General features: G+C 44.9%; 1 protein-coding gene across 14 annotated transcripts in view; it reads left to right on the top strand.

Annotated features, from left to right (window-relative positions):
- LOC126519271 (uncharacterized) overlaps positions 1 to 24,833 on the top strand; it is a 158,279-nt gene that overhangs the window by 98,000 nt on the left and 35,446 nt on the right. For 7 of the 14 annotated variants that reach the window (XR_008610015.2, XM_055065234.2, XM_055065237.2 and 4 more), the window contains exons 12-17: positions 2,756 to 2,831; positions 7,676 to 7,714; positions 8,082 to 8,300; positions 11,526 to 11,663; positions 15,664 to 15,708; positions 24,087 to 24,131. Coding sequence is in view for 12 of the 14 variants with exons in the window: in XM_055065234.2 (XP_054921209.2) it covers positions 2,756 to 2,831; positions 7,676 to 7,714; positions 8,082 to 8,300; positions 11,526 to 11,663; positions 15,664 to 15,708; positions 24,087 to 24,131 (562 nt within the window). In the remaining 2 variants the exon portion in view is untranslated. The remainder of the gene's footprint in view (positions 1 to 2,755; positions 2,832 to 7,675; positions 7,715 to 8,081; positions 8,301 to 11,525; positions 11,664 to 15,663; positions 15,709 to 24,086; positions 24,132 to 24,833) is intronic. The other 7 variants (XR_008610016.2, XM_055065239.2, XM_055065242.2 and 4 more) reach the window with 4 other exon arrangements.

The following is a 24,833-nucleotide window of genomic DNA, read 5'->3' on the forward strand; positions in this document are numbered from 1 at the left end:
TGAGAAAAGATATTTCAAAAGTGGTGGTTGTTGTTACAGTTCTGCTAAATGAGCATTACCTAATTGCTACCCAGTCTTTGTTCTGCAGTTGTTTTGTTTGTGCTTTGTGTTGTTTTTAAGTGTGGGAAACTTTTTTTGTGGAGGGATTGATATCTTTCACTTTAAAAGCAGGGAGGTAAAAAGATTGACTAGCACTTGCTTTTCGTAAGGCACGCAGCAGTGGCAGACATGATACAATTCTTATTCACCATAATGACAGAAAACAAAGACAGCACTGCACAGAATAGCTGTCCAACCAGGAATATTAATAGCAGATAATGATCAAAATGTACAAATTAATGAAGTCATCTGTAATTAATGAAATGACAGTTAGCTAACTGAACATTGTTTGCCATGCTAGTACAGAAGATTTGCATTTGCACGTTATAAAACAAGCAGACGACACTTGCTGTGTGCTGGAAGTGCTTGAGATTAGTGATAAATTGTCATTGTGTATTCTCTTTCCATTATGTTTCTATGGAAACAAATTAATCTGTATTCCAACTATTACGAACAACATTTATTTGTTCACCGTAAAGTTGGAAAAAGACCCGCCGTGGTTGCGCTTAGTGGCTGTGGTGATGGGCTGCTAAGCACGAGGTTATTTTTTTTTTTTTTTTTATTTAGAACATACTGCAGGCCTACAGTAGGCCCAAGCAGGAGGGGCGAATACATAATATATGCAAAAGAACAGGATTAGCAAAATTGAAAAATGCTAAATACAAGTTGTGACACAAAATACAGCAATAAATACAAGGCTCAGATGCAAAATACAAAAAGTAAACGTAGAAATAAATGGCTCTCAAATTAAATGCTGTGAAGAAAACATTGAGTCAAAAGAATCAGCTCTGGTTAAAAGATCTGGCGGACACCTGTTCCACCCCTCAATGGTGCGTGGAAAAAATGAGTATTTAAAGGCGTTAATCCTAGCACTGTAAGGGGTTAATGATTGTGCATGATGATTTCGTGTTTGGCGCGTAGTGTTAGGTTTAAGGAAGGGGTCTGCATTCATAGACAGCTTATGGTTTTTTAGTAAGAACAGTAGTTTCAGTCTTTGAATTTTCCGGCGCAGCTGTAATGTTTCAATACCGTGAGTTCGCATGAGGGTCGTTGGTGAGTCAGTTACACAATACTTTGAAAAAATAAAACGGATGGCTTTGCGTTGAATCATTTCAAGGGCCTCGATGTTACGTTTAGTGTAGGGATCCCAGACGGTGCACGCATATTCTAGTGATGGCCTTATTATTGAAAAGTAGGTTAATCTTTTAAGTTCAGGTGGGGCAAGTTTTAGTTTATGTCTAAGAAAGCAGAGTTTACGAAAGGCTGAGGAGCATACGTTGGACACATGTTTATTCCAGCTAAGGTTTTTCGTTATTGTAACTCCTAGATACTTGTACTCGCTGACTTCGGTCAGAAGGTGAGATGAAATATTGTAAGGAAATGAGAAGGAAGCCTTTATGGGATCGAATCCCTGCCACAGTGGCCGCATTTCGATGGGGCGAAATGCGAAAACACCCATGTGCTTAAGAATTAGGTGCACGTTAAAGAACCCCAGGTTGTCCGAATTTCCGGAACCCCCGACTACTGGAAGCCTCATAAGCAGATCTTGGTTTTGACATTTTTTAAGAAAAGTTAAGTTGGAAAAAGTGTCGATGACGCTATGTCGGTAGCCAATCGGATAGCATGCCTGAGTGACGTCACCCACACCCGCTACGTAGACTGATGGGGCGGCCGAAAATCCGAGAGCCCTGCCGCGGTTATCGGTAGTGATGCACATTTTTAAACCCCTATAATAAATTGTGTGCATTACATGGAGCGCCTAAATGCATTTCTCAATGATCAGAAGGGCCTACCCTAACGACTCAGTACATTTGTACAAAATCGTCAAAATGGTTTCAGGGTCTGTTCAAGTAATGTGATTAACCTCCTGAGCACGTGCAGTACAATATTTTTTGCACAAAATTTGTAAGCTTAAACATTCTTGTTAATATTTCCTGATATTCTATTAAACATTTGACTTTCTTCCTTCATTCGATTCGAAATCTACTATTTGGTGTACTCGTACACCCCTAATATGAGCAGTGCTGCAATCAAGTGTATTCAGACTTAATCCCAAGAAAACACACAGTTGCAGCATCGATAAATACAGGAGTGCCAGAAAACAATACACGCTGCCCAATTTCATGTTTAGGTGAAGTGTGAGTGCAAATGATTGTAGTTTAACTCGAAAAGTCTGGCTCCCTGAGCAACAGAGGGTGCTCTACGTAGCATCCCGTCACTTATGTCCATTGTGGCAGGGGTGAAATTTGCTTCATTTTTGCTTCAGTTTCATGATTGATTGTGTACAGCTGGCAATGTCAAGTATTAAAACAATATTTGCGTCTATGTACAAGTAGTGACTGTTTGATTGTAGGTGTGGATAAAATAGGACAGTATCCAATTCGTTATTTGAAAATCTCAAATATATGCGCCCCCCCCCCCCCCCCCCCCTACAAGTGATTCAAAAACTAGACTGCATGGAACTCCATGAACTCACAAACGTGTAATGCACTGCGGTCGTGCGGGGACTGTGGGACCTACGTGCCCGAACCCCTTGGTCAGGTAAAGTTGTTTCCCTCTCTCTCTGCTGAGAAAGCTGCCTTTTTAAATGCATGTTGTACAAGTGTTTGGGAGCTGCATACTGAATTGCGACAAATCTGTTTTCTGTGTTGCGTAGTGGCGCCGTTCGGGACTTGGGGCACCCCGTCACCAGCCTTGCAACCAGCCAGGAAGAGCAACTGCAGCAAAACACAGTATGTTGTGTTCCATCCTGTGTACCAGTTAAACAGAGTGAAAAAAAAAGGTTATTGTTGCACTCATGTAAGAGGCTAGTTCGAGCAGCCGGCCCAAGTGTCTATCCTACTGATGTAGTAGCCATATTGTCACCCCCCACCCCCCCCCAAAATGATGTTAATGAAAAAAAAGAAGCGGAGGGAGTGTGTTACTGCAGCTTTGCTTTTAAAGAGAAGCTTTCTTTGCTTACGATCCCGTAGTCTCTCCAGGTTCGGCTCGTCATTTCTCGGGTTCTCACTCTACAGATTCCTCGTCACACTTAAAAAAGAAACGTGCGACCGGCAGCGGGATTCGAACCTCGACCCCCGCATGCAGCAGCCCAAAGCTCTAACTAGTAGGCCATAATTGCATGCATACTTCTCTTGTGCCAAGACACCTAGTAGCTCTTTTGGGTGGTCACCGCGTGTTGACTATGATGATGATTTCAATGCTGTGGTACATGCCCACGACATGGAATTGGCAAAGATGGGGGTCGTACAAATTGTGTCAACAGCAATCAGCTCTTCGAGATGATCCCCGCGCATTCATGATTATGGTTTCTATAAGAAAGCATATACACACAGCATGATATTAGCCTACCTGCCGTGGTGGCATAGTGGCTATGGCTTCGTGCTGCTAAGCCCGAGAGTGCGGGGTCAAATCCTGGCCGTGGCGACTGCATTTCAATGGAGGCAGAGTGCAAAATGCCCACGTTCCGTGCACTGAGTGCACATTGGAAGCACTCCAAGTGATCAAAATTAATCTGGAGTCTCCCACTACGGCATGCTTTATAGTCGTATTGTGGTTTCAGCTCGTAAAACTCCACAATTTAGTTTTTAATGATATCAATCTGGAAGCGCGTTCACTTTGTTATTGTGATAATTTTCATACTATGGGGGGGGGGGGGGGGGGGGGGCACTTACCCACAATGGGGGATCAGCCCATAAGTAGATGGTACACATAATGCCACCAAATAACTCTTTGAGACGATCACTTCATGGGGTGATGATACCTTTTTTTGCCAAAGACGCAGGAACGAAACAGGCAAATTTATAGCATTTGAAGAAATGTTTCAGGAAGGCTTCATTTCACATAGATTTCAACAAGTGCGTTGGAGCTGCATAATTTTTTTTATTCCGAGTGCGTGGTGTGTGCTGACTTCAGATAGGGTTGTGAAAAAATCTGATGTTATTGCCATATCAACACCATCGATGGCATGGACAATGGCAGATATCCATGAGTGGGATGGCTAACCAAGCCTGCGAGACGGACAGTGACAGTGGTGAGGACTGGACGGGTGCCAGATGCATGGTGTGCATGCATGAACAAATAACTGCATCAGCAAATCGGTAGGATTTATTATTTTGGTACAAAAGTAGCACCTGGATTACGTATGCTTGGAAAACTTCAATCAAAATGGAGCCTGTCCTTGCATAAGGGCTACACCTTATCAAGAGTGTGTAAAGGTAGTACCATGTACACGAATGTACGTGGTATACTTCTTTTATTTGAGCAGATTTCTTTACAATGTGATTATTTTATGCTTTCACTGATGCGTGAGTCATTGGTTGATCATAGCTTTCATTGCGCTCTGTGTAATGGCAAAAAAATATTTTTCTGATGCACTGTGGAAGGGATATCTTTGTGAAAAATGCATTGCAGGCGAGGTATTCTTGCTAGATATTACTGCAGCGGCCTTGTCTCTGTAGAGACAAGGCCGAAAGTCGGTCGCACAGAAAACTGTGCGACCGACTGGTTGGTTACTGCCGTATCGCTGGCAAAGGCGACGTAAATGCCGTTGAACGAAAGATTGCATGACAAAAGGATGTCAGGCAAAACAGAGTATTGGGCTGGAACTGATTTCAATATGCACACAGTCTATATACATGGGGCTCAATGATGTCACTTTGAACCGTTGCATTAACACTAGGTGTTCCCTGTAGAATCCTTTTGAAACCGAAACCCTTCATGCAGAGATCCATGACACCACATCAGCTCTCTCTCGAGAAAGAGAGGGAGAGAAGACACTGGATTGAAGATTGAACCCATGCGTATAATATATAAGTTACTACACTATATAATACATCAATTGATTGAGTTATCCAGTGAGTAGAAATAAAGTAGATGCAGCAAAAGCGACAAAACAACCCGCTGATTCATTTGGCAATATTTTCCTTATTCTAACACGCCTGCAAACAAAACGGGCCCTTGCTTTCTATGTGTCCAAAGCAGCCGATTGATGTACAGATGACAATAAAGCACCTAAACAAAGTAGAAATCTAACATGCACTCAATTTTTAGCAAGAAAAATGGGCAAGCGTCTAATACGTGTTGCACATTGGTGGCCGATTTCCTGAAGTCTCCTTTTCCACACATTAAAGTCAGCTTTAGTGCAGTATATTTGTGTTATGTGGTAAAGCCTAAAACGCTGCAAAGACAGTTTTGGTTTCATGTGTGATTGCAGTGGTTATTTCTTGAAAATCGACCTCGAGCAGGGCGAAAAAAATTGGAGGACGCTTAAGCTTCGCCTTCAAGTGTAGAACACGATAGCATTCCCGTCGACCCGCCAAGGGGTGTAAGACATTGCGCTACGGTGCAGCGATCACCTATGAGGCGCCCTGCATCGGACTTTGCACCCACCAATCACGCGGTGAGCGCCGAGCAACGCAGCGTTCAGCGCGGCAACGAAACGTGCGCATGAGCAAGCGGAACGAACCAAAGAACTCGGTGTCTCGGAGGGAGAAATTATTTACGCGAGCCAAACGTCGTGATCAGCACGGAAAGCCTGGCCGCGACGCGCCATGAAGGCCGACGCGATCATGGGGCTGACGCCTCGATGGGATCGTCCTCTATCTCGCTTGGGAGCACCACACAGCCGCATGACTCCTCGGAAGCAGCTCGGCACGCATAGCAGGGGACGCGATCAGGTCAGAGGCGTCCCGCATCGGACGCTGCACCTAGGAATCGCGCTGTGAGCAGAAAGAGGAGCCACGTCGCCAAAACGCGAGGGTGCGCGTGACGAGTGAAGTTGGAAGGGGAGAGAGTGAGAAAACTTATTAAACGCATAGGTAGTGGGGCATCCTCGCACCGGTCCCCGCATGGCTCGAAGGGGAGAAGTGGGCGAGTGGCGCGCCACGTGTTGGTGCAGCGCCGCACATTGCGAGGATGGGGTCTTCTGTGTTTGCCGCAAGATAGCTCTGCGTGTGCGCAGAGCACAGAAGAAATGTAGCGGAAATGTTCTTCGCTACTCGTGTAACTGCGGCTTCTGTAAGTTACATGCTGATAAATAGATATACACCGCAGTATAACTTTCTACGGCACGTTTCTATGGCAACACCGCATTCACTAGTGGCGCTTTTGTACCGATTTGAAGCATCGAACTCGTGGATGAGTGGTTGCGTCTCCGTCTCACACTCCGGAGACCTTGGTTCGATTCCCACCCAGCCCATCTTGCAAGTTGTTTTTGATTCGTTAAGTGCCTCCCGGGATCTATCGCTCACGGCCAACGCTGCCGACGACGACGACACCGGCTTTTCTGCGACACGAGCTCCTTAACGCTTTTGCGTTAATAGATGTTTTCGAAGGGAGACTATGCATCTTCAGCGTAGTCGCTGTCGCTTAAGCTCTGCCGGAACAGATGCTAACACTCAATTCCTGAAATTGTCAGTTTCGCCGCATTACGGACATGTTATGCAGTGAAGCATATTAAGTATGAACAGCTACAACTGTCATGAAACGTAGTATGCATTCCTTAATTATAAGGGCGCGCATCTGCTGCATCCAGTTACAATGCCTGCACCCAGACGCCTAATAAGTAGAGGTGTGAAAATACTCAAATATTCAATTTCAAATCGAATATTGAATGTTATCGATGTTTCTACCCTTTGTCTGTTCTCCTGCAAGCTTGTGTAATATGATTGCATGTGCGATGCAAATTGTATCGAATTTTCTGGATGACACGCAGGCACCTGCAATTACTCTGGAATCTTCAATGATCCGTGTATAAAAACAGATGCACTTGACCGACAGATCAGATCTTCAACGATCGTCAACTGTTTACGCCGCTATCGTTGTCCTTTGAGTGTAGCCTGCTTTTGAGGGCACAGGTTCCCCCAATAGAACGTTAGTTTCGTCAATCACAGTTTTGCTACCTTCTTTACCGTCACTACTACGTGACAATATTGCCATGCGTACTTGTTTATCATTTTTCCAGGAACCGTGGCACCTGCTAGCAACTTAATCTTATCGCTTAGTGCAAGATGCGCCTGTATCATTTGGAACTTACTCGAATCTTGTCGTTGATTTTATCTGTTTTCTTTGCATTCACCAAACCTATGTAATTAAGACTGAATGCACAATGTGAATAGTGTTCTACTTTCTGGAATGTATGCGAACACCAGTGATTATGCTGGAACATTTGACATGTCATGTACAAAAGCCGACGCCCTTAACCTACAGACTAGTGGGGGGGACTGCAGGTGTTGCATAAATATATCTTCGTACATTATTTTGTATCTTTTGTTTTGCTGTAGTGCTTAGATCTTATAATCAGTTTGCTTTCATTTCCTACTCCCTATTTTTGTGGTAGTGAGTCATTTGTTTGATGTCTGTACTCTCTCCCCTATTTACATAACAAACTCAGAGGCAGGCCTTTAACAATATTTAGAATAAAAATAGAAAAAAAAAATCACTGCATTCAGACAGAGGGCTCTGTAAGTGTTCTATTCATTTATTCATTATCCCATTCATTCTTTGTACATTGGCACCCTCGTAATCTTGGTGCTGTTGCATATGCTAATCGATTTTTTCCATTCTGATTTTGCAGAACATGAGTTCCAGAACGCAGATGGAACGCACCCTGGGGGTAAGAAGCTGCTCTTTTTTCTTTCCCATGTGATTATTAAAATTATTAGTTGTTGATAAAGGTTGGTTAGCTTAAGTTTAAATAACGGAACTGACAGCTGGGCTAATTGGTCTTGATTTATCTTTTAATCCCACAATGCTGTCCATGTGCGCTTCTCTGTCGTCTGTGTGGTTTCTTGCACTGTACAAGTCAATTCAAGGATCAGTTCAGTTTAAATATCTGTTAGAGGGATGTGGTTTTACTGAAATTTAACTACCGCAAAGTAAAATTCCCACACCTGCCACTTTACGTTTTTTTTCCTACATAGCTGGTGCAGAATGTTTTTGTATTTCGCCTACCGTTGTACATTCTTTTTGATTTCCTCCAGGATGTGCAGCCAGTTCAGCTCGAACACAGTACTGAACAAACAAAAATTTCGCAACTGGCCATTGAAGAACACAGCAGTGCATCCTTAGTAGCAATCATCATGGATGCAACCCCGTTAACTGGCGCCAGACCAAGGAGCCTTGAAACACAACGCATGGCATTACTGGCATTGTCGCCATCTGCTCAAGTGGACAGTAGTGTTAGATCAGCTGACGTGTCGGTGGGTGTTGTATATTTGAAACTTCGATCATCTACTCTTCAGTCTACAGTTAAACTTTGATATAACAAGCTTCAATATAATGAAATTCTCTATATAATGAAGTATTTAATTTTTTATAACCTCTTGTTCATAGAACACCACATATTGAGAACCCCCAGTATAATGAAGTGTGTTTGTGTATGATTTCAACGTAACGAAATTTCACTGCTGCCACAAAGGAATGCCGAGACCATACCATATTTACTTTATTCTAATGCACACTTTTTTTCAAATGGATGTGCGTTACTATCGAGGGCGTTTTTTTTTTTTCCTTTCTTTTATCACGGAAAACGGATGCGCGTTACACTCAAGGGCACATTACAATCGAGTAAATATGGTCAATGTAAACTTCCGCAAATGCAGGTCTTCAAATGACTGAATTACAAGTGGTTGCTTTCAAACGCACCTTTCAAATCGCACACCGCGCAACCAGAGTGACCACCGAAGCGGAGTTGCATCATGTTCCGTATAAAGTCCAAGTGCGATGAGACCTTATCGTGCCGTGTGTAATGTATGCTTTAGGTGAAAGGGAAAGTAGGAGGGAAAGAAGGCGGCTTCATGAGAGCCGCATTCCCATGTGAGCAAAGAGAAAGAGGGGCAGGAGAGTGCGCTCGCAGTAGCCCAATGAAGCGTACGTGAGGGGGCATTCGTGCGCATCTCGGTCGTGGCTGCCCATGGCTGCAACGAGGCTGGGCACATACGCCGCCTCACACCCTGCTTTGGAGGTAATCTGCTGCGTGTGCAAAGAGTGGGTGTACCGTGACGGCGTGCCATCACATGTGCCATCTTCCCACATGTTTGGTATTGGAGGTTGCGCAATTTCGTCTGTGACTCGAAGCGAGAACCAGACGAAGCATTTGCTTCCCGCTGCCAGTGCTTTTCATGACGGCGTTGTCCCAGTGCAGCCAAAGCTATCAACCGCGGTGGCAGAGTGGATGCGAAAGGATGCGAAAGTGCAGCTGGCTTTGCTTAATTCGTACTGCCAATAGGAAGATATTGTAGACGTGGCATGAAACGATATCATTCGTTGCTGGCTCTTTAATACGTCAAAATGAAATGCTTTCTCTTTCAGATTTGCTTTTTTTGATTGCCCGATAATTCGGAGAATTCTGTGGCTCCACTCCGTGTAAGAAAAATCTGTTGGCGACTTTACTTACTTGCGCTAAAGGTCAAATTTCAATACAACAAAATTTCGATATAACGAAGGAAATTGCTGATTTTGCCGGCTTTGTTATATCGAGGTATAACTATTTTATTTTCAATTCATGGGTGCCACCACCTTGGGCTGTTGCACAAACACTTTCTCAGTTTTGCACTAAGTGGCAGAAAGGTAACAACACAGAATGCATCTGTGCAACTGTTGTCATGCATGTGAATGAACCGAAGTACTGTGTGCTTGGTCCTTAAAGTTAGAAAATGACAGTGTTAGTATGCCAACATGGCTGTACTTCAACATTTCTGTAAAATTGTGGGCAGCCATGCTTCAGGAGATTCTAGAGAACCACATTACAGCTGGAAGTTGTGGGTTCAATTCTCCACTGCAATGGTGATACAGTAGAACCCTGTTGATACAATCCTGTTAGGTACAATTTCCCGGCACCAATGTTCGCAATCAAAAACACAAGAAATAACACGATACAGTTATGCTTCTTTTTAACTGGTTCATACGTTTCCCAAGAACATGATCTTTTGGCACCATCATTCACTACATCACCAAACTGCGATCATATGATATGTTTTCCGGCTGTGCGATCCCACGTAAACAAGAGAAGGCGCGCACGATTGGGAATACAGTTGAACCTCGCAATAACAAAATCAGCGGGGAATGCGAAAACATTCGCTTTCGCAAGATTTTCGTTGTTCCGAAACGAGACGGCACGGATAGGTAATGCAGAACGAAACTTTAGTGTCAAAATACAACAGCACTGTCGACAGTACAAAGATGGCCACCTGCTTCGATCAGCAGCGGCAGCACTGCTGTGGAGCAGTATTCTCTGTCAATTAGTTTCTGATATACGATCACTTTTGCTAAATTTTGCATAACTCTGCACCGGACGCAGAGCAGCGGCGCTCCACGCATGCAGCTGCATTTCTCCAGCGCACGCTGTCATCCGTAGGCGCCAGTGCATCCGGTGCAGAGCACAAAAGTGATTGTGTATCGTATACCCAAAGGCAATCTATCGACATCACAGTCTCTTCGTCCAAATCTATGTTGGGCACCGAATCCGCACGCGATGCCCGTCGGTTGGCACCAAAACCAGTGTTCTTGAAGCAAGCGATGCGTATTCCGTGAAGATCGCTCAATGAAGGCTCACTGCATGGTACTCCATGCTGCGACCGCCATCTTGGGTGCCATAAGCCATTCCATGTAGGTGGGACGTGGGTTTTTTTGTTCTTGCTGTATTTTTCTCGCCGAGGTGCTCATTACACACTGCACTATGTGCGCAAAAATCGTCGTCACATGTTGGTAGCAACACGAGTGCCGCTACAAACGGGCGATCAACAAACAAGATGGTGGCCCTGATGTGTTTCCAGCGCATGCGATGGCTTCCGGTGCTTGGTTGTTTTTGTAAACAAAAATGGCGGTGCCTATGCAAGTGTTGTGTAGTGGTATTTTGCGAAATTTTTCTGAAAAGCAAATCGCATTTGAGCACATTTTGGAGCCTGCTAGTCTCGCGCAAATAGGTAATTCGGGGGCTTAATTTTTGGCAAATTTTGTTAATGTGGGATTGTAGGGCTGCGGCAGTTCATTGTCGCGGGATTTTGTTATCATCTGTTTAGACTGTAGTAGTTGCCTGCCGCAGCAGCTTCCCCGTAATACTCTCCTGCCCATCTCGCGTGATAACGCCGGCACACACTCCGTTTCCTCTCCCATTACTAGAAAATCTCCCGGGTTGTCGCCTGTCGTCAACTGTTCACAATGAGAGTTCGCACGGGGTAATATTGGGATGCATTTTGTTCACAACCACATTTCAATGCTGTGCTTGCCTGTTCCATTTCGGGTGAACGACAACTGTACATCAGGCTTGTACTATTGTCAGCGCTGTACCGTATAGTTTCAACTCATTGACCTCTCATTTATACTGGCCGACACCTTGCATTAAAAATGGTGCCTGTGTGGAAGCTATGGAATTACACATTACGTTAGTATTTATTCATCTACAGAATTTTGCTCGCTTTCTCTAGCTGGTGAATCCTCCCGAAGCTACGGCAGCCGAAGCCAATGAGGAGGCAGAGGACGCATACTCTACTATGGATGAGGATGAGGAACTACCCTCAAGCGATCACGGCACGGTGCCCACATCGAACCGGCGTTCTAAAACGGTGAGTAATATGGTCTTGGAAGCTAACAGCACTAAAAACGAGACGAGGACAAGTTGGCAGAAGATGGTGTGCAGACTATGGATGGAGAGGTTTATTGCATGAATGGTAGCTATAAACCTTACAAGAGGAAGAGAAGAAAAAAAAAAAAAATAAGCGACTCTCTTACTAAAATTCTCTTTAAAGTGGATGAATTTGGGCTCGCCCCACTGTTTTATGAATGTTTCATCAAGTTATGCGAAAAAAGAAATTATTTGTGAAAAACTTTCTCTCATCGTTCTCGAAGCTTTCCGTGCAAGTCTATGGATTTTTAAAGGCTACACAGAAAGGTTCTTGCTTCGAGCAACTTTATATGCAGGAAGGAATCCTGATGCAGACGTAATCTGCAACAACAACGTCGCTGTGCGAGTCGCTAAAAAAGTCACTAGGAAATAGTTTGCTGCTGTTTGTGCGTGCTGTCAAACGGTAAATCATCATTAAGTGCATGTGTAGCCCACAAAAGGTGTGTACCCAGGGAAAGCTTTTATAAATAATGTGTGCCAGCAAAAGTGTGACTAATTTCAAAGTTTGCAGTTTGGCAGGTGTGAAGGAGAAAGAGACAGGTAGCAGTGAATCATGCAGTTTTAAGGCGCAATGAATGCACTAATCGTAAAGGTAAGCGATTTCTCTGTTGCTGAGCCCAGTGGACGTAATGCTGACACACGTGACGCCTCATTGCGACAGAGAGCTTTGAAAATTTCCTGAGCACGTTGCTTGCGATAAGTCATCAGGATGCATGCATTTTAACACTTTGGCTCACACATGCACTTGTTCTTGTTGCATTTTTTTAGTACTGCTTGCTTGAAACACTTGTACCAACTAGCTCACCTTGCTGCATTATTGTGGTTAGCTCACCGGTTGAGTTCAAATGAATTAAGAGTTATCGTGTTCCAGGGCGACAATCTCTTATTAGAGGATGTCGAATTACCGGTAGCGTGGTGTGGCCAAAAGTCAGAGGTACTAATCGTCGGTTCTTTTGCCTTTGGTAGCAGTCACCCTTCGGGTTTCAGCTCGCATATTCCAGTACACTGGGGTGCGCGCAGTTGTCATTTCGGTATAGCCCCATGCAGTGCCTCTTTTTGCGGAGGCTGCTCAAATGTTTCTTCTTAATTATTTCTGACGTATTACTTCTTCTGATAAAACATGTTTTAGAGTGCAGCTCTTGAGCAGCCGTTCCTGCGTTGAGTGCCGGTGCCCCTCATAACCGAGCGAATGAGCACAGCGAAGGATGAAAGAATGAATGCAGATCACAGTGGGGTGTGAAAGGAGGCAATACTGAAGAGGGTGGGAGGAGGAAAGCGGAGGAGGCTGCAGCAGAACCATGAGGTGGAAGGTGGAGGAGGAAAGCAGGATGAAAGGATGGAAAGAAAAGTGGGGGAGTGCCACACAGGACATGCTCCGCGGCAGTGACCCACTGCACGTTCGCTACCTTGTCTGCGCCACCTCCGCTAGAGAATGCGCCCCACCAGCCATTTGCAAATGTTTTCTTCCTTTCTGAACAATGAGCGACAAACCGGTAGCTTCATCTGCCACTGCTGCTAACAAGCTGCACGAGCGGAGGCTCGGCACCGCTGCCAAGAGCAACCTGCTCAGGTTCAGGTTCAAATTTGCTTCAGTGTAGCGTGAATTCAAAACACCTAACTAGGTGCGCTGAAGTTTCTTATTAGGGAGCATCATTATTGTCGGTGAATTTTTTGGGACACCAAATTAATAACCATAAATTTTGCTAGGGCATTTTTTTTGCTTCTTGCTGTAAGCATATTCGTTTGTATACTGTCAGGGCAAGTAAAGCGTGTTTCAGACAAAGTATTGTTTGCAATTATTTTTTGCTGTACTTGTGAGTTTTCAATCATGTCCTACTGCTGTAATCTGTAATAATAAAAAAAATATTACCCTAGGGGCACGGTTTCCGCAATAGAAGTTTATCCCTCAAATGGTTAAAAAGGCGTCTCGTTAAAAACCGAGTTGATATGATCAGTGGTGGAGTGTTCTTGCATTGTGCTCCCATCGTAATGTGGCTGGACATCGAAACCACAAGCTTGTTTGTGCTCATCAGCAGAATGCTATAGCCATTGAACTATTGGTGATGCTTTCACTCTTTTAGTGACTTGTGCTTCTTAAAGTGACTGGATCTTTTGGATCACAGCATGTGACAAGACATCAAGGGTGCATTTGCCTTTGTGCCTTCTGGTTCACAGCCCACTTGCAGTCACATTCTTGTTCTGGTTTGTGTTTATGCAGAGTGCTAAAAGAGATAATTTTCATCCACTTGGCGTGTAAAGGAAACACTATAAACTAATAAGGAAACACTCCTGTAAAGGAAACTTGTACAGGCTTCTAGGAACAACATCTTTACAATAGAAGAAAAAATTTGTGCTGCTCTGAGGATCAAACCCGGGACCAGTACACTGTTTCTCTATCAGACGATGCCATGTTATTTTTGCATCAGTTCCAGAGCCAAATTAATACAGACATTTATTTACGGAATAGAATCAGTCTGCCATTGTGACACATGATCCTATTCCCCCCCACAATCTACAGACATGTTCTGAGTGGTAGACAGTCTCTTTAGCATAAACGTTTGGATGCACTGGTGCTTAAAGGGACACTAAAGGTTACCAGAAACTCAAGTTAAAGTGGTAGAGCAATGTTCTAGAACGTCTAAGGCGTCAATATAATCGCGAACAGAGCTTTAGTAACCGAGAAATTGAGGTATATGCATGACATGATTTGAGACCCCCCAGCGACATTCCGGTACTAGCCCGATGACGAAAGCACTCCTCATAATTTGTGTTACTAATACTCAACTACTCGTATTAAAAATATTATTTCATTTGATTATAAGACGGAAGAAAGTGCTACTTGTCTACGTCTATTCGATTCTAAGAAAAAATAACATTTTGAGGTTACCCTTCAGTAATATGGGTGTTCGAAAGGTTTCGTTTTCGCTCGACTGTGCGCACTCGACTCTGCGCCGCGCACGCTTTGGAGTTTCAGTAGTTTCGTTATCGCGTCGTGCTGTGAGGGTTCTGCTGGCTCGCGAAAGTTTTATTTGGAACAAGCAGCGAGAATGCCACGTCCATGTGATGTCGTGGGAAGCCCTCGTTGCTTTCCCGCTCCGGAGAGCCGGTGTCGAGGCCGCCGTCGTAGTACGCAACGACGCCGGCAGTGCGAGCCCTCAGCAGCAGGTCGCGCTCGTCGGTGCTCAAATCGCTGAAGTTGAGCCCACCATCGCGAGCCAATCTGTCGGTGTCAGGGTCCATTGCGACGAGCGTCGAAGTTTGCGCCATAAAATGAAGTACCAGCTTATGGGCGTCTTGCGCTGGAGTTTGAGGTATAGTAGCGGCGCCTGGTGGCGGTGCGGGAAACGACATCTGGGTCGCGCCAGCTTGGGTCGTATTGAGCCCTGGCTGTGGCGAAGCACGTTTCTAGGCAGAGTTTTGCGTCGATTCGCACTTTTTTATGCCCTGTTGCGAGTGCGAAAAGGCTCGTCACTTCTCACAGATCACGCCGACCACGCTGCGAGCTCGCCGCAGCCTATAGTTTAACGAAAACGGACTCTCCGTGTGCTGTGGGACGTAATGTGGGACGTAATTCGTTTCTCTTTCCGCTAGCCACCATACTCCCGGTTTCGCTCTGCTGTCGGCTCTGTCTTGGCTCTGTTTCTGGCCGCGCATTTGCGTTTTGCGCAGAAAAGCCGTAGCGCCATCTGCGGACGCCGTTCTATTCACCGATGGCGCAACGTCACTATGAGACCATGATGTCAGTACTCCTCGATCGGAGGGCGGGCGATTTGAACTGCGCTAGAGGTACGCGGACGCTTCAGAACGCATTTTCTCTTAAAATAAGTCTCTCCTTGGCACGAAACAAGCGTTTCGAGGTTTCTGTGATGGTATTTCAACAGTCCACGTTGACTTAATAGTAACCTTTAGTGTCCCTTTAAGTATGCTTTCCTTTCTTTCAGAAGCGTGGACGTCCAAGGAAGGCAGCCAAAAGAACTTACAATACGGTGAGCATGATACTTCCCATTATGCAATGAGTTCCATTAAGTCGCATGAATTATCCATTTGTTTGTGTATTATTTGTCTGCTTACATACATTGGCCAGCAGGCACTGGATATGGCAGTCTGCAGAAGTCTGTACAAGGCAGCCTTTGCAGCCTTGTGCTACAGTTGTATGAGAGGCTTTCAATTTCATTGGCCAATGCAATCGGTACAACTTGTCGGCTGGTGTAGTCAGATCATTGATCTTTGCTCATTCGTAGACCATTTTTCAACGATGTGAGGATTTTATAATTAAGTATATGAACGACAAACTATGGGATAAAATGAGTAATGTCTCACTGAAACCTTATGGCAATGAATTAAAAGTATTTCTAATGAACTGCCAAAAGAATGTGTGAAAAGCAGCATGAGGTTCTTCAGGCTACTTAGCTATCACAATGAAGTCCATTTTGATGACCAATTTTGTGCCTCCTAAAGCCGAGAACAGTAAACCCTCGTTTAAAAAACTGCTCTTTTTCCAAAATTGCTGAATCCGAAATAGTGCTTTATTTGAAGCTTTCCATCTTCTCGATCTTCTGTGACACTCTTACAGCTCTGCTTTTAATGAAATACTGCTTATATGACAAAGTCAATTTTCTGTCCAGATTACTTCCTTAGAACAAGGGTTTACGGTACGGGTTTACGAGGCTGCTGGCTCCAAACATACAGCACAGAGCCCTAACGTCGCAGGACGCGATGCAAGGACATTTGTGAAATATCAGTTAGAGCCATATTTGTCTGCGGCACAAAGTCGACAAATCAGGTAGATGGAATATTTGACACACATTTCTGAATGTAGTCTTGTACTTAACTTTTTTTTTAATGTCAGGTTTTTCCTGCAAAACATTTATGATTGCTACAGGAATCATTAGACCAGAGAGGTAAAATTGCGTGTCCTGCTATATATTGAAGTATGATAGGATATCGTGTTCTTGATTGCGATGATGCCTTTTAACTGTCAAAAAGCGGGCCCGGTGCATTCTACCTTTGCTGTAAACAGCAGATGTAAGCTCGGGAGTGGGCTGAATGTGTGTATCTATATGTAAGGGTTTTGAACAGTTCTCACAGAAGAAAAAAAATGATTATGCAGTGGCCTATGGAATCAACGTATCTCTTAAAAGTGACTTCAAGCCAAACAGTTCATTCGCTACTCATCTTCCATCTACTGCAATCAGCTGTTATAAACACGGAAATGGCGTAATGTGTCGATTTCATTTGTTCCGGAACACTAAATTTACTTGGCTACTTAAAAAGAGCACTACAAACAGCAATCAAGGACTACGAACTAGCCGGTTATAAATTCTTCATGAGACCCACTCTAGAAATGTGTGTGTTGTCTGGTCACATCACTGTGCGTCTGATCTATCAAACCTTCAGGCTGGGCCGAAGAAAGCTGTTAGATTTAATTGTAATCGACATGATTGCAATTTCTTTCATTCTCTGCATGCTGGCCTGTTTCCGCTTTAGCCGTTAAAATAACTTGCAGAGCCTCAAAACATTCTCATAAAGCATTAAAAAAATTTAATGGTGGCATGATAAAGCAAGCATTGAAACCAGATGTTCTTCCTCTACCCCACACAACTTAAAACAAATGCAACAAACGATTGAGGATTTAAGCTAACATAGTCTGAGTAGGGTACATAATTGATATGCAGAAGACAAAGGCAATGTTCAAGAGCCTGGAAAGAGAATGAGAATTCTTGATTGGCAGTCGGCCTCTAGAATCTCTGCGGAAAATATGTTTATCTAGGCCAATCACAGGGGACCCTGATTATGAGAAGGAAATTTGCGAAATAAAATTGGATTCGAGGCCATATGGCAAGTATTACGAAGTCATGGCATGTACCAAGAGCAATGGATCGAAAAGTGTTAGGCATAAAGTTAAGAGAACGGTGTCAGGGTCTTTCAGTACTTTTCATCTGGTCATGAAATTTCCCCGAGAGTATCATATAGGGACACATATAGGTGGCACCTAGTGGTGCTGGCACAAGTAGAAGGCCAACAATCGGCTGCTCCGCATAGCCAGACTGCACGATCGTGCAAATCTTTCACGAGCAAAGGCACCTGTCCCGCATTTATTTTTGCGTGTTTGTAGAGCGAACATGCAACGGGAAATTTTGGCAGAATGATTTTTTGATCGACGTCGCACCCCTAGCCCATAGTAGTCTTCCTTGCACAAACTTTCGTTTGGCTGTGTCTATTTGCACTTTGTCTAGTTAGTTAATTGGATAAGTCAGCTATATTTGGTTAGCTAGTTCAGTGCGTTAATTATAAGTTGCTAAGTTAGTTATATTTGCTGACTTATTATAGTTAGGTAGGTTATTAGTAAATAATTTTATTTCAGTTGCATAATTAATCAGTTACGTTTGGCAGTTTGATTAGGTAATGAGTTTTGTTAGTTACCTTATTTATTTAGTTTAGTTGGTGTATGGCTTAGTTATTATTGTGCAATTAGTTAATTGGTTGAGTCATTTTTGTTACTGTAGTTTCTTAGGTTACTTAGTATTAACTGAGGCAGCAGGAGCTTGATATGGGCGAGTTGGTGTAACATACTCGAAGAAAAAACAATGCTACAAAGATGCAGACTAAAAGAACGATACGTACGGTGGACTAGCACCTGTCCATCATACGTGTTCTTCTTTTAGTCCGTGTCTTTGTAGTGCTGCTTTTTCTTCAAGCTCATTATGAAGTTTTGTTAATGTAGTTGTTGGATTATTTAATACCGTAAAAACCAGAATATAAGTCGAACTTTTTTTCAAAAACATTGTGAAAAGTCGCCCCTCGTCTTATATACCGGACATTGGCGGAAAAACTACGGAAGTCTTGCAACAATGGGCGGATGAAGTAAAGAGCCACCTTCACCATCAGCAGCAGCGCGGGCGTGGCGACATTGTGGCACCGTCAATTTGCGTTTACATTGTCACAAAGTTATATTGGTTAAAGGCTGCTTTTTCACATTTTGTTTCAAAATGAGCGGAAGCCGACGGCAATTCACCGTCGCCTTCAAGAAAAAGGCGATTGAGTGCGCGGAAGCCCACGGCAACCTCTCGGCACAGCGCGAATTTATAGTATCTGACAAGAGCATTTGGTACTGGCGGAGGCAGAAACAGCAAACAAACAGAAAACGTCATTTCATGGGCGGACCGCAGAACTGGAAGACAAGGTTGCGGAGTTCGTCTGGGAGCTGTGCGTAAGATCGCTGCCTGTGACTGCCAAATGCATCCAATTGAAACCGGTAGAGATCGCGCGCGCCTCTGGACTGGGCAGCAAGAGCACTCGTCATCCAACTCTAGTTCGGACGACTGTGATCAAAGGCATTGCTCTGATTCGGAGTAGCGCTTGTACACTTCGTGCCCTTCTATGTACAGTACACCCGGCCAATTTTTAACAGTATTGCGCGACCATTGACCCGCGTGTTTGTCAGCACCTTATCATCGCGGCATAGAGCGGCGAAATAGCGAAAGTAAGCGCAGGTGTACACATGGGCGTATCTCGTTTGTTTCGCCGCTCAGCGTCGTTAATGAGGTGCTGACAAGCACGCGGGTCGATGGTCGCGCGATACTGTTAAAAATTGGCCGGGTGCACATGCGAGCAGCATTTAAATAAATACTGTTGCATTTGTTTCAAGGTAAGGGTGTCTTTCGGTACTTTTGCCATTGAAAAATATTTTTTTTTTCATTTGTAGAATTCGTTAGTTCGGGGATCGACCTTTATTCCGGTCTGACCTATAGTCCGGTTTTTACGGTATGTTCAGTTAGTTAGTTGTTAGTTTGATAGTTAGTTTAGTAATCACGTGATTGTGTGGTTAGTTTATCAGTTGGTTTACAGTTGATTTGCTTTTAGTGATTACTTGGCAATGAGTAATTTGTAAGTAGTTGGTAATTAGTTTAGTGATAATTTAGAAATTTAGTAACAATCAGTAATAAGTTTAGTCATTTAGTAGTTGGTTTAGTAATTCGTTTACTAATCAGTTAGTTAGCTTTACTAGTTTGACACGCTGGTCGTTTTACGTACAATTGCATAAAAGCATGACTTGAACTTGCTGCACAGTCGGTTTCCAATGATGGAGTAGTGCAACTGTACAATTTAGCTTTACTAGTTTGACACGCTGGTCGTTTTACGTACAATTGCATAAAAGCGTGACTTGAACTTGCTGCACAGTCGGTTTCCAATGATGGAGTAGTGCAACTGTACAATTTGAATTATGAATTAAGCCACTGTTGCGAATGCAGTTGAACCTGTAAATGAAACAAGGCGTTCTAGTTGTTTCAAAATTGTTCACGTTGAAGTTTCTGAAACCTGTTCAGAAACAGGGTGGCGATTTGCACATTGTGTCGGCTATATTCACACACGAGTACACGCAGTCAACCCGTGCGCAGTAGCGAGCATTCACACAAGAATACCTGTGGTGTCCTTTCGGCGTCCGCTCCAGTTCTGCTTGCGCCAGCACCGGGGTGCGTCCACTGCGGGCGCTATATTAAGCTCTCCTATAGCATAATGCGGAAGTTTCGCGACCAGATAGAAAGTATTTAAGGACCCTGGTGGTGTGGATTGGAGAAGAAACGAAGCTGGCCGATATTCTATTATATTAAGAGAAAGGATCTGAGAACATCTGAGCACTTCTTGTGAGTTGTGAATGCGAAAGTACTACAGTCGAACCCGTTTACATTGAATTATTCTATATATCGAACAATTTCTGGTCACGGTACAGTTACAATGAGTATATATAGCAAAAATTACGCTTACGTCGAACAAATATTGCAGTGACTCCCGATATATCGAACGTCAAGCGGCGGAAAAGTGCCCCCAGAAGTTGGCTTTCCCACGCGGTAGCGGGGAAACCCGGCGGCGCAGCTCCATCCAACCGCTCTCCCTACCGTGACCGCGCTGCCTCGGGCTGTTCGGGCGAGCCGTCGACACTCTCCCTGTCGCGCATAGTGGAGTCTATTAGGCCACATCCTCCCTCTTTCTCTATCGTCTTTCACTTCCCATTCCCTCTCCCCTGACGACGCTTCGCCGTGCTCCATCACGGGTTGCAGAATCAAGGGTCCTTCCTTTCTTTAGATCACTATCTATCGACATTCCCCAGCAAAAAAGGATCCTGGCCCGCCTCAGCGCTCGCTCAGACAGCCAATCAGAAGAGGCTCTTGTGCTGTCTTCGTGCAAGATGGCGAAAGTGCGAGTTGTCTGGCTGCTTCTCTAGTTTATCATGTTTGCGCCTTGTGGGCCGTCTCCCGCAGTGTTGCCGTGATGAAGCGGCAGAATTCGCCTTTCGTCGTGAAGCTCAAAATCATAAATTGCTTCGAACGCGATGAGAAGTTGGATGTTCCCGCAGCGCGCAAGATTCCGCGGAGCACTCTCGGCACGATTAGGGCTAAAGTGGCCAGACTCGCAACCCGGTGCCCATGGCGCCCGACGCGTACGCACGGCCGCGTATGAGGGGTTCTTCATACGTGCCGCTTTCCGCGTGCTCGGTGATGACTGTAAATTTTAATGAATGCGACGAAGCCGTTGCTGGTGTTGCCGAAGTTTGGAGCGAGCTGTCAAAATTTCCGGGACATTCGAATCAACGGTGGACGAGTTTGTGAGTGCAGATGATGGTGTCGCGACCACGGAAGAGCCCGGAAACGAAGACTACATCGCCGACATCGTACCGAGCACAAATGAAAGTAGGCACATTGAGGAAAGCAACTACGTTCCTTTGCGCACATCCTCCGAAGTGATTGGTGCACTCGCATTAGTCCGGTGCTTCTGCGCGAATGCGGAAGGTTGCGGCCTCAGCTGCTCCGACTCCTCAGACAACGTGGGGAAGTGCATGCGTCGCAGGCAGCCAAATTGCCCAAGCAGAAGAAAATGCAGGACTAATTTATGCGAAACTACGCTAGTTTGTTCAATAAAGTGATTTTATAAATGGTATGTGCTTTTATGACATCCAATTATTTAGCAGGCTATATCGAATTACGTCCTATATCGAACTGATAGGCGTTTTTTTGCGAGTTCGATATAGCCGGGTTTGACTGTAATGGCCAATTCAACGCTGCTGAGTAGTCCTTCGAGTTATGAATTCCTCGTGGGCAAGTGAGCATGTAGAGACGCTTGGCCAATGCCTCCTAGATAGCACAAGGCCGGTGCACTTCAATCCGTGATGTCAAGCTACCTTGCCCAACTGCCACAGAACCTAACGGGGATGCTCTCGAGTAAGCCCCGGTGATTTTAACAGCACCGCTTTCGTCACGCCGGGCTTAGCAATGGAAATTTTGGTCCAAGTAGCATGATGTCATAAAGCAGAGTGCACAGGCCTGCTACCCAGGGGGTGCTGGCTAAGCCCGGTGGTTACGACACTCGGCTTCTGAGCGTGGGCTCGTAGGTTAGAAACTCACTGCCTCCAACATTATTTTTTTAGAATTTATTTTGTTTCTTTATACACTAATTTCTTCATAGTGCTTACGAACGATTACCATGGCGAAGTTAGAACGCAGGCGAGAGCTTGTGCGGACAAGGAACGCATGCATAACACGCTTCCGAGAGCGAGAGTGAGGGTGACGTGTTGTTGCGATGTCTTCTCCCCTCGTGCATTACCTGGTGTGCCACTGTGGTAGGTGTTCCCGTTTGCCCGTTCTGCTCCGTCTAGGCGCGCACGTGATGTGGCATCGCAGCCGATAAGAATTTAGGTGTCGTTTCCCTGTTAGATGCTGGCTTTTTCGCTCAATGGGCCATTTAATGCTTTCGCATCAAGATGAAGCTAGGCATGCCATGTAATGCATAGGGTATATAACTGGTGGGTCATTAGAGTTGCAGAATGGGTTCGAAGGGAAGGGAAGAGCAGTCAAGGAAGGCGTAAAACTAGGTGAGGTGATGAAATCAGGAAATTTGCAGGCGCAAGTTGGAATCAGCTAGAGCAAGACAGAGGTAATTGGGGAACGTAAGGCAATGCCTTCATCCTGCAGTGAACATAAGAATAGGCCTGTGATGATGATGCTCAAGTGATGACTGTCGGCTTGCTGGTGACCTTTTGAAAAGAAAAAGGTATGGTTCTAAAGTAGAAAGTACAGTAAACGTGTACCGGTACTTGCCTACAGGGCAGAAACATCAACAGGCTAATGAAAAAGCTTATGAAGAAGTTAAAGGGCCCCTCACTAGGTCTGCCCATTTTTAGCTGAAGCACAGAGCATACAATGCATGCTAACGATCGTGTTTGCAAAGTATTACATTGCTACGTGCCACGGAAAGGTCTGAAATTTCAATCTGAAGACCGTTTTCTATTTCCCTCGTGGCGATCGCTCTCCAAGCCGGATGGTGACGTACATGTGTTCCTGCACATACGTACTCGTGTTCGCAGTGTGACGTTAATCATCGAGACACATGACTTCAAGAATTATTCAAGGCAATATCTGTCATTTGCGTGATCTGTTGCTTGAATTGAGGACGTAAAGCATAGAGAAATAATAAAACACAAACCGAACGTCTGCACATTTTTGTTTTACTTTGCACCGCAGCAAGAGAGATGTACTTCCCTTTCGTCTGATTGTCCCCACCGTTGTGCAATTGTGCGCACAGACACCGAAACTTTGTCATTTTCTACCATGTTCCAGCGCGGAATCATGCTCTGTGATCCACTTGTGTCTGCCTCGGTATTCGTGTAGCACTGACTTATAGCGCTAGTCAGATGTCCTCGTGCAAAGTGCGCAAAACTGTGCACTGCGCGAAACAAGACAATCACAACAGCTCATGTGCGATGCCGTCAGTGGGAGTGCGACGCACTGCAAGAAAGCGAGGAGAAAAAAGAGTGGCGGGGCCCGTGATGTATGCGCCGCATAATACTCGAGGTCCAGTATGGGAGAATGCAGGGAAGCAATTTCGCCTGTGGAGGCTAGACGAGACAAGTAGAGAGAGTGTCTTGCTTGGTAGTGGAGCTCGCCTGCCGAAGTCACGGGTTCGCAGCACTGAAATATTTCTATCTCGGCTATTAATGAGCCGATCTGAGATATGGGAAATGATTCGGTGCCGTGGAAAATTTTGACTTAGCTGACTTTTAGAGATACGCGAGTTCGAGTTAATGAGGTGTTACTGTATCTAAGCAAAATAACTTGCCCTGCGCAGGTTTTAAGGTGGTGCACAGTTAGCTTTACACCGTTTCACTGTCAGACGATGCCATGTTATTTTCGCACCGCTTCCAGTGCCAAATTAATACAGACATTTATGTACGGAATAAAATGAGTCTGCCAATGTGACACATGATCCTATTCCCCCCTACAATCTACAGACATGTTCTGAGTGGTAGACAGTCTCTTTAGCATAAACTTTTGGATGCACTGGTGCTCAAGCATGCTCTCCTTTCTTTCAGAAGCGTGGACGTGCTGGAAAGGCAGTCAAACGAACTTACAATACGGTGAGCATGATACTTTCCATTATGCAATGAGTTCCATTAAGTTGCATGAATTATCCATTTGTTAGTGTATTATTTGTCTGGTTGCATACATTGGCCAGCAGGTACTGAATATGGCGGTCTGTAGAAGTCTGTACAAGGTAGCCTTTGCAGCTTTGTGCTAGAGTTGTATGAGAGGCTTTCAATTTCATTGGCCAGTGCAATCGGTACAACTTGTCGGCTGGTGTAGTCAGATCATTGATCTTCGCTCATTCGTAGACCATTTTTCAACGATGTGAGGATTTTGTAATATATGTATATTATTACGATATCGAGAGATGCTCAAGAGACGAGTCACCGCGAGAACGAATGAAGTGGGCCTGTGCCCTTGGCGCGAGCAAGGGTCAGCCTGACTGTCTGGCTCCAGTGTAAATAGCCTGTAAATAGCCTCTCTCGTCTGTGTCATTCCACACGTAACATTCTGGTAGAGGTTAGCGATCTCCGTCCTCGCCATGCAACTCCGAAGTGGTCGGTACATCGAGCTTGTCACCCGGCCTCCCGGTGACGAGACTGCCTCTGCAACGGCTTCGGCTTGTCCGACTGCTCCAATCGTCACGGTTGCCCAACATCGCGACCCTGGTGTGTTCTCTGGCTGGGAGGGACAGGACGTTGACGAATGGATCAAGCTCTATGATCAAGCACGCAAGTGCTAATAACAGGTGGGAC

This window comes from Dermacentor andersoni, chromosome 10 (assembly GCF_023375885.2).
Source record: "Dermacentor andersoni chromosome 10, qqDerAnde1_hic_scaffold, whole genome shotgun sequence".
In the NCBI taxonomy this organism is placed as follows: domain Eukaryota; kingdom Metazoa; phylum Arthropoda; class Arachnida; order Ixodida; family Ixodidae; genus Dermacentor; species Dermacentor andersoni.